The sequence below is a fragment of the Eurosta solidaginis genome, chromosome 5 (assembly GCF_040869045.1).
Source record: "Eurosta solidaginis isolate ZX-2024a chromosome 5, ASM4086904v1, whole genome shotgun sequence".
Classification (NCBI taxonomy): domain Eukaryota; kingdom Metazoa; phylum Arthropoda; class Insecta; order Diptera; family Tephritidae; genus Eurosta; species Eurosta solidaginis.
In genome coordinates, this window is record NC_090323.1 from 40,862,794 (window position 1) to 40,878,624 (window position 15,831).

The 15,831-nt window shown below is 35.4% G+C and overlaps 1 protein-coding gene across 2 annotated transcripts in view; it reads left to right on the forward strand.

Annotated features, from left to right (window-relative positions):
• Positions 1-10,552, forward strand: part of LOC137233968 (zinc finger protein ztf-16-like) — a 67,518-nt gene extending 56,966 nt beyond the window's left edge. For both annotated transcript variants that reach the window (XM_067757547.1, XM_067757549.1), the window contains one exon: positions 10,141-10,552. In XM_067757547.1, coding sequence (XP_067613648.1) covers positions 10,141-10,142 — 2 coding nt within the window. In that variant the 3' untranslated portion in view covers positions 10,143-10,552. The remainder of the gene's footprint in view (positions 1-10,140) is intronic.
• Positions 10,553-15,831: the final 5,279 nt, after the last annotated feature.

A 15,831-nucleotide genomic window follows, 5' to 3' on the forward strand; every position in this document is an offset into this window, starting at 1 on the left:
CAGGTGAGTATGAGTTTAAGGTAAGTATATGTATATATGTATTTTATTTCATAAAATTAGTTCATTGGCTATATATACATACCTATATGAATAGTTAATTTTATAGAATTCAGGTAAGTATAAGAGTATATGTATATATAAAAATTCGAAAATGATCATATTTAAAATTCGATTTAATTTTCTTCCTCCATGTCTTCAACAAGCATATTTTTCTATTTTTGTAATCCTTTATGTAGATTTAAAAAAAATTGTTTATACACATGTGCATGTATTTATATAATTTATAACACACACGTACTTAAGTATCAACACGTTCACACATGCGTACCATTGACAAATTTTACGGAACTGGTAAAACGGTAACTAATATATTTATATTACTAAATATATATTACCAATATACAATATATTTGCCACATTTATATTCACTGTATATGTATATACATAAGTAATTATTTATGTACAGTGGCTCACAGCTTATTTCGTGCAGCTACAGAACAAAATTGTTGAGCTATATAGAAAGGAAACTAGTGACGATGTCAAAAAAATTCAAATGCACAATTTTAATAAAAATATGCTTTTATTTGAGTAAATACTTAATTTTCATGTGTTTACATGTTTGTGCTAATCTTAATATATAAAAAACACGTGTCACAGGTTTGAGGCCAATGGACTCCTAAACTACTGAACCGATTTTGAATTTGTTTTGTACCCCGTGTGTAGTATGATCTAACTTGAAATATAGGATAGGTTATACCTCAGTTTATAGTGGCAATATTATTTTATTACAAATTTTTTTATTTGTTTATACGTAACTAGCTTTACCAGGCGCACGTTGTAACGCCCGAGATCGAATGGATGTTGCGTTATTTTTTCTGTTTTGTTTGTTGATAATTTAATTTATTGTTCTGTAAATTGAATTGAATTTTGTACGAATATTTGGTGAAATTTTCTGTTAAACATTTTATTCTTGTATCTTATTTTATATTATTGTATTGCTTTTACCACTGATGATTGTTGCTTTGATTACATTCCGAAGAAGCATGACTGGTGAGCCAAATTTCAAAGTTGATATATGCGCAGGCATTCCTTTTGGTTCTAAGGAGTATAGAAATTCATTTGGATAATTCACAAGTTTATCTTCATCTGTAACTGTGTCGATCGATTTATATTTCGTCACTTCACCAGGAAATTGATTTTGAAAGCGATCATTGATTTTGTTAACATGATCATTTTTGGGAGCTAAGATAGTTCTTTCGCATAGCCAAAAACAAAAACATTTACATTTAAAATTCTTAATTCTGAAATATGAAAAACTTTCCGCCTTGATCGCAGGAACCTCGAGCCAAAATTTGGTGATGATCGAAGTATAGCAAACACGTTTTCATAGGGAACACACACACAGAATTTGATTTTTATAGAAGACTAGCAGAACCGGCAGACATTGTTCTGCCCTAAATTTGGCTTATCTGCATATATTTTAATAATCATTTTCTGTCTAACTCTGCCCTGCCCCTCTACACTTTTTCCTAATCTTTTTATTCACTCCTCCCTCCGTCTTTTTCGCTTCATCTGCATCTTCGCCCCATTCTATCTCTTTATCAGTCTCCTTCTCTCGTTTCTCTTCTCTCAAGTTTTTCTCCTTCTTCTTCATCTCTTATTGCCAGTCCCAGAGGGTGGTATGTATTTTGTTCCAGTCTCATTCCGAGTCTCAGTCTCAATCCCAGTCCCAGTCCGTCTCTGGTATACTTCCCGGAAAAAAGCATCGTAAATACTAATACAGGCAAATTTATATACGAAATTTCGGGCAAATCGAATAGGACGTATGTAAATAGGTATGTGGGTATTATTAATTCTTGTCTTTATTTCGGCTTCGCATGCATATTTATCAGTTTTGCCAGGTTGATGCGACTAAATCGAATATCACAATGAACTTTAGAGCTCTCAGCAACAGCTTGCATTTGATATCCATTATACACACACATTCTAGGGGTATCCGGGTCCATGTTTTGGCCTATATCTCGAGACCATAGTCACTCAGCGGTGTAAAACTTACTCTGTATTATAGCAAACATCAAAAGCTTCAATTTGATACCTATAATATAAAAACACATTCTAGGTGTATCCGGGTCCATGTTTCGGCCTATATCTCGCGACCGTAGTCACCCAGCGGTGTAAAACTTACTCTGTACTAAAACATACATCAACAGCTTCAATTTGATACCCATAATATAAAAACACATTCTAGGTGTATCCGGGTCCACATTTGGGCTATATCTCGAGACCCTAGCCTCCCAGTTAAATGAAAATTATCCTGTACTATAGCACTCATCAACAGCTTTCATTTGATATCCATATTGTATAAGCACATGTTATGGGTACCCGGGTCCACCTTTTGGGCTATATGTCGAGACCCTAGCCTCCCATTTGTATGAAAATTATCCTGTACTATAGCACTCATCAACAGCTTTCATTTGATATCCATATTGTATAAACACATTCTAGGGGTACCCGGGTCCACGTTTTGGGCTATATCTCGAGACTCTAGCCTCCCAGTTGTATGAAGACTATCCTGTACTATAGCACTCATCAGCAGCTTTCATTTGATATCCATATTGTATAAACACATTCTAGGGGTACCGGGTCCACGTTTTGAGCTATATCTCGAGAGCCTAGCCTCCCAGTTGTATGGAAATTATCCTGTACTATAGCACTCATCAACAGCTTTCATTTGATATCCATATTGTATAAACACATTCTAGGGGTACCCGGGTCCACGTTTTGGGCTATATCTCGAGACCCTAGTTGTATGACAATTATCCTGTACTATAGCACTCATCAACAGCTTTCATTTGATATCCATATTGTATAAACACATTCTAGGGGTACTCGGGTCCACGTTTTGAGCTATATCTCGAGACCCTAGCCTCCCAGTTGTATGAAAATTATCATGTACTATAGCACTCATCAACAGCTTTCATCTGATATCCATATTGTATACACACATTCTAGGGTTACCCTGGTCCACGTTTTGGGCTATATCTCGAGACCCTAGCCTCCCAGTTGTATGAAAATAATCCTGTATTATAGCACTCATCAACACCTTTCATTTGATATCCATATTGTATAAACACATTCTAGGGTTACCCTGGTCCGCGTTTTGGGCTATATCTCGAGATCCTAGCCTCCCAGTTGTATGAAAATAATCCTTTACTATAGCACTCATCAACAGCTTTCATTTGATATCCATATTGTATAAACACATTCTAGGGGTACCCGGGTCCACGTTTTGGGCTATATCTCGAGACCCTAGCCTCCCAGTTGTATGAAAATTATCCTGTACTATAGCACTCATCAACAGCTTTCATTTGATATCCATATTGTATAAACACATTCTAGGGGTATCCGGGTCCACGTTTTGAGCTATATCTCGAGACCCTAGCCTCCCAGTTGTATGAAAATTATCCTGTACTATAGCACTCATCAACAGCTTTCATCTGATATCCATATTGTATACACACATTCTAGGGTTACCCTGGTCCACGTTTTGGGCTATATCTCGAGACCCTAGCCTCCCAGTTGTATGAAAATAATCCTGTACTATAGCACTCATCAACAGCTTTCATTTGATATCCATATTGTATAAACACATTCTAGGGGTACCCGGGTCCACGTTTTGATCTCAAGATCGTAGACACGTAGCGAAAAAAGGTAGACGTTGGCCGATTCTCAGACCTACCCAATATGCTCACAAAATCTCATGAGAATCGGTTCAGCCGTTTCGGAGGAGTTCAGCCTCTAAAACCGTGACAGAAGAATTTTATATATTAGATGTAGATAGACTGAAGCTAAACAATTTTTTTAACAGCGGCAGATTACTAAACGTCCAAAAGGCATAACAGCTAAACTCAACAATGCAGTCAAAGTTTAGGTGTTAAAATAACTTAAGTTTGTACGGCAGCCATAGTTTTTCCCCTTTCCACATTTTACTGGAGGTTTTAGGACTTAACGTCACATAGCTCCTTAAAAAAAAAAATAAATGTAAGGCGCGATAACCTCCGAAGAGATCTAAGGCCGAGCTTCTCTTCCAATTTGCGTCGTGCTCCTATTGATTTTCTCTACAAATCGGCCGGACGGGACCTACATGTTTTATACCGACTCCGAACGGCATCTGCAAGGCAGATGAGTTTTCACTGAGAGCTTTTCATGGCAGAAATACACCTGGAGCGCTTGCCAAACACTGCCGAGGGGCGACCCCGCTTAGAAAAATTTTCTTCTAATTGAAAAACCTTATTTCTAAAATTTTGATGTTGCTTTGCCCGGGGTGTGAACCTAGGGCATACGGTGTGGTAGGCGGAGCACGCTACCATCACACTACGGTGGCCGCCATAGCTCCTTACCAATTTTAATTATCCTACCATTACGACATCCAGATATATGCAGTATAATATATTCCATTTGTATGGGAGGTGCCACGCCCCCTTTTTCCCAATTCCATATTTTCTTGGTGGTGTTAAGTATTGACCTCATATAACTCCTTACTGAATTTCAATATTCTGGAATGTATACCTTCAAAGTTATGCAGTACCAAAAATTCCATTTGAATGGGAGGTTCCACGCCCCCTTTTTCCCAATTCCGGCTTTTCTTGGTGGTATTAGGGATTGACCTCATATAACTCCTTACTGAATTTCAATATTCTGGCATGTATACCTTCAAAGTTATGCATTACTAAAGATTCCATTTGTATGGGAGGTGCCGCGCACCTCCCCTCTCCAAATTCCGCATTTTCTGGGTGGTGCTAGGGATTGACCTCATATAACTCCTCATTGAATTTCAATGTTCTTCAAAGGCATGCAGTAGCAAAGATTCCATTTGTATTGGAGGTGCCACGCCCCTTTTATATATCGAAATTATTTTTAGCCTAAAACCTTCCCGTTGATCGAAGGAACCCATAACCAAAATTTGGTGATGATTGATGTAGAATTTGATTTTTATATATATGGCTAAACCAATTTGGGATTTCAAAATCAACTAACCATCATCTCTCCTTCCTGTATCTTTCCTAAAAATTTCATGGCAATCTGTCCAGCCGTTCTCGAGTTATGTACTGACAATCAAAATGTACACTTCTTTTTATATATGGGTTATTCCATCCCATTTCGACCAATTTTGAACCCGACCCCTTTAGAATTGGCTGAAAGTTTTTCTTCTTTTTCTAGCTTACGAAAGACGTAAGACGTAACTTTTTCAAAAATTTACCGTTTGGGATCTTTTTTTTTTTTTATTTGTTTTTAAATGTACTTTTCGGAAAAAATACAAACCAATTTTTAAAGTTTTTTTTTCAATTAAATAAAAAAAAATTATCGGCCCACTCCGGGGTTAGTGGGGATGATTGCAGAATTTATTGAAGTTTTTTAGGAGAAAAAAAATGGCGAAATTCGAAAAATCTCGAAAAACTGAAAAATTACAAAAAAAAAAACTTTAAACATTTTTTTGTATTTTTTCCGTAAAGTACATTTAAAAACAAATTTGAAAAAAAAGATCCCAAACGGTCAATTTTTGAAAAAGTTATAGCATTTTGAAAACAAAAACGGTGTTTTTTTTAAATTCATAACTTTTTTTGAGTTGGATGAAAAAATTTGAAAAAATTCTGAAAAATGTCTTTCGTAAGCTAGAAAAAGAAGAAAAACTTTCAGCCAATTCTAAAGGGGTCGGGTTCAAAATTGGTCGAAATGGGATGGAATACCCCATATATAGATAATAAAATGTTACGTATACGCAGTGGTGCACCTCTTTTCAGTTGGTATGGATATACTTGCGCACGTGCTTATTTAACTTTACATACATATAATATATATATATATTTTAGGGCTGGTCGATTTAAAAATCGCTCATTGCTCTGTGAAAATCATATTCTAGGGATCAAAATAAGAAACTTTGCCGAAGGAACCATACCTCTAAAACGAATTCTGATGTTCCCCCCTTTGGGTCGAACTTTTGGGTAGGGGCAATTTCAATTCTACCTGCTGTGTCTTGTGGTGGCTTAAAAAAACAACACAAGCAATTTTACGATCTGCAATCGTGTCACAGTGATACCTTCATTTTTTAAAACGGTTGAATAAAAAACCCACACAACTATGTTTACGACATGCAAATGCATCACAGTGATGCCTTGGTTTTAAAAGGGGGTTGTAAAAACGCTAATTTCTAATAATTTTTTTTAATTACTTTTCTATTACTAAGTTAAATTCATTTTTTCCTTTACATATGTTCTGACTAAAGAAATTTCTAAAGAGAAAAATAAACTCCAAAAAGAAAAAACATAGGCATTTCAAAGTGGGATTTTTCAAAATTTGCCCTTACGACCCTAAGAGGGGGACATCAGAATTCGTTTTAGAGGTATGGTTCCTTCGGCAAAGTTTCACAGAGCAATGGGCGATTTTTTTGCCTCCCCACAAATCGACCCGGCCTAATATATGTATATATATATATATATATAGCACATCACCAGGGCCGACGAGAGGGGGCCCGCGATTTGAGGTACTAAGAAATTTTTTTTAATTCAGGAGAGTCTTTAGTTGTTCTATGTGCAATTTTTAAGCCGAATTTCAAAAGCAACGAATATCTGCATTTCGTTTTAATATTATAGTGAAATGTGAAAAATAAAAATCTATATATAATAAACTGACTCGGAGTGGGACTGGGACTGGAATAAAATACATACCACCCTCTGGGACAGGCAATAAGGGATGCAGAAGGATGAGAAGGAATTGAGAGAAGAGAAAAGAGAGAAGGAGATTGAGATAGAATGAGACGAAGATGGAGATAGATGAAGCGAAAAAGACGGAGGGAGGAGTGAATAAAAGGATTAGGAAAAAGTGAAGAGGGTGAGGGCAAAGCTTATTAAAATGTATGCAGATAGGCCAAATTTAGGGCAGGACAACGTCTGCCGGGTCTTCGAGTTATTTAATAAAAACTAAAATTATCTCAAAAACTAAGGTCACAGCTTATTTCGTGCACTGCGCCCTGCCTTAGAAAAAATTACTTTTTTTTATTTAGTTTGTACCTCGTATGACCACCATTTTCTTAAATAACATCTTTAAGATAAGTTTCCATAGATGCAATTAGTTTTTGAGCGGCTTCGCGTGGTACCTTATGCCTTTCTTCGACAAAAGTAGTTTTTTAATCGCAAATCTTACTAATCTGCCTTTGCCGTGTAGCCGATTCCAAAATTGACCACAAATTTTCCAAGACATTTAGGGCGAGAGATTGTGGAAGTGGATTCATGAGGTGTAGACAGTCCCATATTACCCATGCCTGCACAAAGCGGCACAATCCTGGATATGTGTTATGGGTATTTGACTTGGTTATTGCGAAATTTATCACGTACACCTAAATTAGGGGCGATTCGCAACAAATTGCCTTTCGTAAGGTTAAATACAAATTTTTGTCCATTGTGGCATCAAAGAAAGTTATTTTGTCAACTCCAGAGGCAGCCAAGTAGGGCCAAACCCATCACACTTCCACCGCCATACCATACAGTTGCCTTCAAAATTTTATTTTTGAGCTCTGAAATTTCACATTCATATGCAGATTCACAGATAACGAACAATCATTACGGATTTTTTCCATTTTTTTTTTAAAAAAATAAAAAAATTTGTACTTTGCGAGGAAGGATCTCGAAAACTTTTTATTTTTTTACAGATTTGTTTTTTTCTCTCTAAGCTCTGTTTTATTACAAAAAAAATAAGCTTTCACTCAACAAAATCGATGGACTAATACAAAAGTTATAAGCATTCAAGTAAATATATCCATTTAATACTTAAGTACCCTACTGGTACATATGTGTTAGTATTCGTATATCAGTTAGTTACTTAAGTATTAAATGGATATATTTACTTGAATGCTTATAACTTTTGTATTAGTCCATCGATTTCGTTGAATGAAAGCTTATTTTTTTGTAATAAAACAGAGCTTAGATAGAAAACAAAAAAATTGCAAAAACTAACTAACTGATATACGAATACTAACACATATGTACCAGTAGGGTACTTAAGTATTAAATGGATATATTTACTTGAATGCTTATAACTTTTGTATTAGTCCATCCATTTTGTTGAGTGAAAGCTTATTTTTTTTGTAATAAAACAGAGCTTAGAGAGAAAAAAACAAATCTGTAAAAAGATAAAAAGTTTTCGAGATCCTTCCTCGCAAAATACACATTTTTTATATATTTACAAAAAAAATGGAAAAAATCCGTAATGATTGTTCGTTATCTTTGAATCTGAAGGGCCTAGTAAAAAATGTTGTATTCACAGTTTATAGCAAATTTTATTACCTTTTAAAAGCCATTTTGGAATTTCTCAATTAGTTCGTTAGATATATATGATTAAGTGGACCCAATTTTGGAAAAAACCGTTATTCGTAAATATCTCAAAAACTTTACCATAGAATTAAAAGTAACCTTGATTTTCGAAATCAGGGGGTGATTTTACATAGGAATTTCGAAATGACGTCTATGGTGCAGAAAAAAAAATTGGAATTTGTGATCCAGTGTAATTAACACAAACGTGTGAACACGTGAAAATTTAGTATTTGTTCAAATAGAAGCATATTTTTATTAAAACTGTGCATTTGAATTTTTTGACACCGTCACTAGTTTCCTTTCTATATAGCTCAACAGTTTTGTTCTATAGTTGCACGAAATAAGCTGTGAGTCAGGTATTTAGATAGCTTAAATAATAAATACCTAACAAATTACACGTACAACAAAAAAAAACGTTTATTTGAAAATTACCGCTAGTTTTTCTTATTGTTTTGATATAATAAATTCTGAATTTTTAAAATATTTATTATTTTTTTAAAACTAAAACAAAGAACTTTTGTAATATAAGCATGTACATTTTTGAAAAAATTTACTAAATTAGAGAAAGTCAGCGAAAAATATGATAACAGACAACTTTTGGCAAAACGCAATTGACCGAAAAATACGGTTTATTGAAAAAAACTCACCCTTTCTACATTGGAATAATATTCGTCCTTGAAAATTAAATTCGTTGATTTTTTTGATAATATTTGAATATTATTAAAGGACGATTTTCTGTGGTTGCGGCACATAATCGGGGTCGATTGTATCGTCCCAGAAAAATCACACACTTCCGAAACCGACATTAACTGACAAATTACCGTTCGCGCACAACAATGTTTTTTATAAAACTTTTTACTGAATAATTTTATTTCTATTAGTTTTTATACATATACATATACTTTTACGAAAAAGCCCAAGCACATTTGTTTGCCTATTATACAGTATTTTTCAACATGGTTGCATATTTTCCAAGGAATATATATATATGTGGTAAAAAGTCTATAACAGCGGCCGACTGTTAATACGCATCTTAAAAGATTCGGCTTGATCTCAGTACACATGCATTTATCTGAGATGCTCCCAAAAGTAGGCAATGGTTTGTGCAAGTATCACTCACATATACACGCGCATATGAGAAGCTATAAATGTAGTAATTTTATAGCAGATAACTAACTAGTAAATTCTAGAAATGGAAGCGCCTAGAAGTATGCGAATGAGAAATCACAGAGTATAAAAGGCAGCAAACACTAGAGGCACGACAATCAGTTTAATTTAAGACGCTATCTGGCGAGCAATAGAAAAGTTATTTTGAAAGTAGTCTAATAAAGATCATTTTTGCATTGTTCAATATTGGAGTTATTTATTCAACAGTTTAGTGATTCGAACGTTGTAGAAGGATGCAAATAAGAGGATTTGCACAAAATTCGTTACAATATCATAAACTTTGATTACAAAACAATCAGTGCATAGCCATAACGTAATCCAAAATAGTGGATATATTAATTTTGTATACAAAACAATATTGGCTTGACTTAAGGATGAACCATAGCGGATCGTTATTATTTTATATAATGAGTGTAGCAAATTATGCACGTGTATATACTTACCGGAGAATATGTTTAGATCAACGCTCAAATACCATTCGCCCTATATGTTGCATGTATATATTTGCCTCGATAAGCGGTTACGATTTAATATTGCATCCTAAAATGTACTTGTATGTAGAAATTATTCCGTACAACAAACGAGAATTTTTCTTTCAACAAAGCAGAAAAATAATTAAAAATAATCAAAAAAAAAAAAAAATCAAAAATAATCGAAAAATCAAAAGTAATCAAAAAGGCCTTTTTTGATTACTTTTGATTATTTTTTATTTTTTTTTTTATTTTTTCAATAATCAGAAAAATCATGATTTTTTTCTGATTATTTTTTAATTAATTGAAAAGTAATCATTAAAAATAGAAAATAATGGCAAGTAATCAAATAATGGCGTTTAAAGAAAATAATCAATGGAACGGCTAATCATTACCATTAGTAATCATTATTTAAGAGGTCTGATATGAACATTTATGTTGGTATACAAAATAAAATTTGTTGTTTGTATTCTGTTATAAATAAATATATACCGCCCCTGAAGAAGATAAGGATAATTATCGAAACGTTGGGCTAAATGGTGGAATAAATGGTATTTTATTTGCACTGGACCCTAATAGATCAGTAAAGCTGAAAAACTACATATAAATTAATCAAACTGATCGGAAATTACCATTAAATAATAAAATTCTATTTTTACTTTGTTAAGTACATCGCCCGTTCTATTGTAGACCGATGTAATTCAAAATTTTAATTTGTTGGGAAAAAGGAAACAGATTTATTTTTACATACATACATATAAGCCGTGTTTTTTCACACGCGTTTACGTTTGCGCGTAATAAAACGCTTATCCTCGCTTAGACAACGCTTAGGAGACCCATCTAGCGACAAATAGCTACAGAACATGTACCGAAAATCGCAGACACAAGCCTCGGGTGGCCATAGTTTATAACATAGCTGAATCGGTTGCGATGAATAGTGAACAGACACCATTTGTAGAGGTGATACATAGAATTAATGTAGAGGTGAAACAAAGACACATATTTCAAATTTTATGCGCAGCAATTTCAGAAGAGTAGATAAAGTTTAACTGTACGAGCTATACGCAGACATCAACATAGTCCAGCGAATTAAAACGCAGCGGCTGCGCTAGCTAGGCCATGTTATGCGAATGAAAGATGATCCGCCGGCCAAGAAAGTGTTTCTATCGGAACCCGCCTATGGAAGCAGAGGTAGAGGGCGGCCCCCACTCCGTTGGAAGGACCAGGTGGAAAACGATTTAAACTCCCTTGGTGTGACCAATTGGCGCCGGTTGGCGGAGCGAAGGCGCGCCTTGTTGGACGGCCATAACCGTTTAGACGGTTAAGCGCCAATTAAGTAAGTAAGTAAGATAAAGTTTAACGCTTAGCAGTCCTATAAAGTTTAAGCGTAAACGTAGATAGATGTAAAAAAATACAGCTATAGTTTCATTACAAAAATTAAATTCAAAGAACATTGGAACGGTCATATTTTCTTCTAGGAGTATTCGGTGTATGCGAACACAATCTAAACATTCGACTGTTGTGGGGTAACTTAATGTCCCAAAAAATTAAAACTTTGGATTACATCAGTTTACAATAAAACACGCGACATATCAAAGTTTATTATGTCAAAGGAAACTAGTTATGAAGAGCTTAAGATGAGGAATGAAAGGGCCACCCAGCGGGTTAGGGGGTCAGAATATACCCGCGGTAGGTATGCTTGTCGTAAGAGGCGACTAAAATACAAGATTCAAGGGGCTGTGTAGCGCAACCCTTTCAGGTTGCCAGCGCAATATATAGCTCTCCAAACCCAATGGTCAACCTCTTCTATCCGTGACGAATCCTGTTTCACTAACAGACGAGGTTCTGGCGATCCCAAGCTCCTCAAGGAACTTGGGGGTGGGGAGGGAGGGATGGCCTGAAGGTTTAATGTGGCCATATAAATCGTCCCTGAGATGGTCGGGCTAGCACCTTAATGGTGATGTGTTACCGGAGCGTACCGGATCTGTATCCGGCAAAAGACCATCACATCGATAACACTCCCCAAAGCCTTCGGGGAGAAACCTTATCGCTACAACAACAACAACAGGGATTATAATAGTAACACATGAAACTTTCATCAGAAGGGTCGTCGGTGAAGGCAAAGGCAAATCGTCCATCGATGACGGTTCAAAAAGAATAAAGTGCGGGAAATGACATTCTATCCACCTAACTGTTTTAAATTGGGGGCTAAGAGATGCTAAAAAAAAGGAAAATGTCGGAATAAGGCATATGTCATACGAACCTGCACAATCCTTAAGAAGGCGACTCCTTAAACCGCACCAACTATCAAGAATTAGTCTGGGATTGACTTTTTGTAATTCGATAGTCTATACTAGTTGGATCGATATCAAACATTTGACGAGGCCGTTTTGATTTCCGTATCTTGATAGGAGTACTTTCGTTTTCATTTTTCATAAAGAATGTTTTTGAAGTTATCAAAATATTTTGTAATGTTAACAGTGTATGTTATTAAAGAGGTACGCAATTTACTGGGTTATCTCTTGACAAAATGCGAGGCTCGAATGAACTTGCTATGAATCAAACGGAATGGTTGTGAGGTGTCGAGGTTTCTATGGCCATATTTGAAAAAGAAAGGAATGCACTTCCTTAAAACAAAACTAATCTGCAATAAGTGCTATCGCAATTTTGCTTCGCTACGATGGCGTATACCAAGAAATTTCCTGTATAGTATAGGGAAAAAGATGTCTTAGTGTTATGACATAAGGAAACATACTTTGCGCACGTTGCTTCAACAGTCGGGCGGAGGTAAGTTATCTTTTATAACAAAATATAACTCCGAAGATGGTGCAATGCCGAAACCGGTTTGCCTCCAAGCCAAAATAGATCAGTATTAACTAAAAATTGTACCAAAATTATTGTAACTCTAAACCTTTCGAAAAAATTATCATAGATATTTTGCTTTATATTGCGAACGGTTGGACGAGTATGTCGACACGGGAAATCCCATAGAAGTCCTCCAAATCCAACCTCAAATTAAATCATTTGTGATCGGTCGATTGTTAATTAAAATCAGGCTTGTTTAGACTTCGGCTAAAAAAAGGTGGTATCCCTTTGGAGGTACACTTCCACTTGGCACTTGTTACCTTGCGGGCCTTCAATAGAGCAACAACAAAGCAAAATAATAGTCCCGTTTGGGTCACTTTGGCCTTTATAGAGTTAGGAATAGAAGATTGTTAAAAATTAGCTACATGACTAGAGAAAAAATAATAGTCCGGTTTGGGTCACTTTGGCCTTTATAGAGTTAGGAATAGAAGATTGTTAAAAATTAGCTGCATAACTAGAGAAAACGCAGAATAACACTGGACCACGAATTTCAACTTTTTCTCTTTACCAGAAACGCCGTTATGAAATTCGTATGTAAAATCACTTCCTGATTTCGAAAATTGAGTTCATTTTTGATTCTATGGTACTGTTTTTGAGATATTTGCAATTTACCGTTATTCGAAAAAACCAAAAAGATGGCTCCCTTTAATTACGTATATCTCACGACCGGGATAAGCACTTGCAAAACAGTTTACAGAATCGGAAAGACGATAAATTTGCTATAAATGTATCATTAATCATTTTTTGCTCAACCAGACAGTTTTCGAGATATTAGCATATCATTTCCACATATTTTTTCTGCATGTAAAGCTCTGTTTAATTATAAACAAGATAAGCTATCATCGAAGAAAATCGATGCAAAACTACGTAAGTTATAAGCGATCAAATAAAAATACCCAGGTTGCGCAACTTCAGTGTATGTATACATACATATATTAAAGATATAAAGTGCAAATGGGATATTATCCGGATAAACGAATAACACCATAACAATGATAATACTTTTTCTTTAAATAAATCAAATAGTACTTTTAATACTCGAATTGTTTTATAGTAGGTAGAGTGGTTGCATCGAAAGAAAAAGTGGTTGGGTTCGAAATCTGCTGTAGGCATGTAGTTATAAACATGTATTTCCGTCACTTATGGGTAAGTATACAGGTAGATTTTCAAAATTATAAGACACAGAAAATTTTTGAAGCCTACATCTAAAGCAGGTAGTATTTTCTTTTCCCGTCTTCGTATAAAGAGGAACCTTTCTGTCTAGGTAAGATTTGATTTTTTCAATTTTATTCTTGTTCCGAGTATAAATATGAGTTAATGCGACTTGAAACTTCATAACATCTGCAAGGCTCGCCGGAGATAGTTCAGTTCATACGTAAAATTTCAAAACCGTGATTTATTAAAAAAAATAAAATGAGTAAAAGGACGCGAGAATTTGAGTGTAATAACGATAAAGATATGTTCTGTCGCATGTGTGGCCAATATACTATCATAAGGCGACGACGAGTGTTCTCAGATCATATGAAACTATACTCCAAGTATTTTGGCATTGAGCCTAAAAATGCTGAAAAACCATGGACACCGAACACTGTGTACATCGTGTCTAGTAGAATTGATTCAGTCGGAATCAGGACAACAAATAAAATTTTATACACCAATGATATGGAGAGAACCTACTTGCCATTTAATAGAGTGCTATATTTGTCAAACAAAAACTTATGCCAGCGTACCTACAGTGACATTACCAGTACTACATTCAACGGCAGTTGCGGATCCAGTTCCATTGTCAACAGTAATATCTGAGTGCGGGGAATCAAGTTGTACTGAATTTTGGGAAACGAGAGAAACGTTCTGTCACAAGCACAACTTAATGATTGGATAAGAGATTTGGAACTATCCAAGGAAAAGGCCGAGATCCACACTTCTCGTATGCAACAATTTAAATTTGTGTCATCCGATGTTAAGGTGATATATTGTAGAACTCGTCACGAACCATTTTCCAAACACTATACCAAGAAAGACATTATATGCTACTGCAACGACATTCCTGGTTTATTGAAAGAGTTTGGTCAAACATATGATTCAAAAGAGCGGCGATTGTTCATAGACAGCAATAAACTGAGTTTGAAGGCTGTATTATTGCATATTGGTAACAAAAAGCTTTCTATCCCGATCGCACATGCAGTACATACAAAGGAAACCTACGAGGAAATGCAAAAACTACTCAAATTTATCAAATATGAAGAGCATGATTGGAAAATATGTCTCAAAGTCGTTGCAATGCTATGCGGTCTGCAAAGTGGCTACACCAAACACTGCTGCTTCCCCGGCAAGTGGGATAGCCGGGCTCGTAAGGACTACTACGTCAGAAAGGATTGGCCGGAAAGAGTCGAGTTTACCGTTGGTGTGGATAACATCAAATACACCCCTCTTATCAAGAAAGAGAAAATCATACTTCCACCCTTACACATCAAGCTCGGTCTCATTAAAAACTTTGTTAAGGCTTTGGACAAAGAAGGCGAAGCATTTGACTATTTGGAAACAATTTTTCCAGATATTTCTCAAGCCAAGGTAAAGGAAGATATTTTTGTTGGACCACAAATAAAAAAGTTGATCAACAATAATCAATTCAAAGGACTACTCTCATCAGTTGAGGCAGCAGCGTGGGAATCCTTTGAAAAGGTCGTTGCTTCTTTTCTCGGTAGTCACAAACGCCCTAACTACGAGCAGATAGTGTACGACTTAATCAATAATTATGCGAAAATGGGTAAATATTAAAGGCTTATTAAAATTAGTTTCCCAAAATTCTATAACTTGTGTACCTAACTAATATTTTCTTTCCTGGCGTAAATGTGTCTAAAAATTCACTTTCTGCACTCACATTTGAGCTTTTTTCCGGCAAATCTTGGCGACGAAAGTGACGAACATGGCAAAAGGTTTCATCAGCAAATGAAATTAATTGA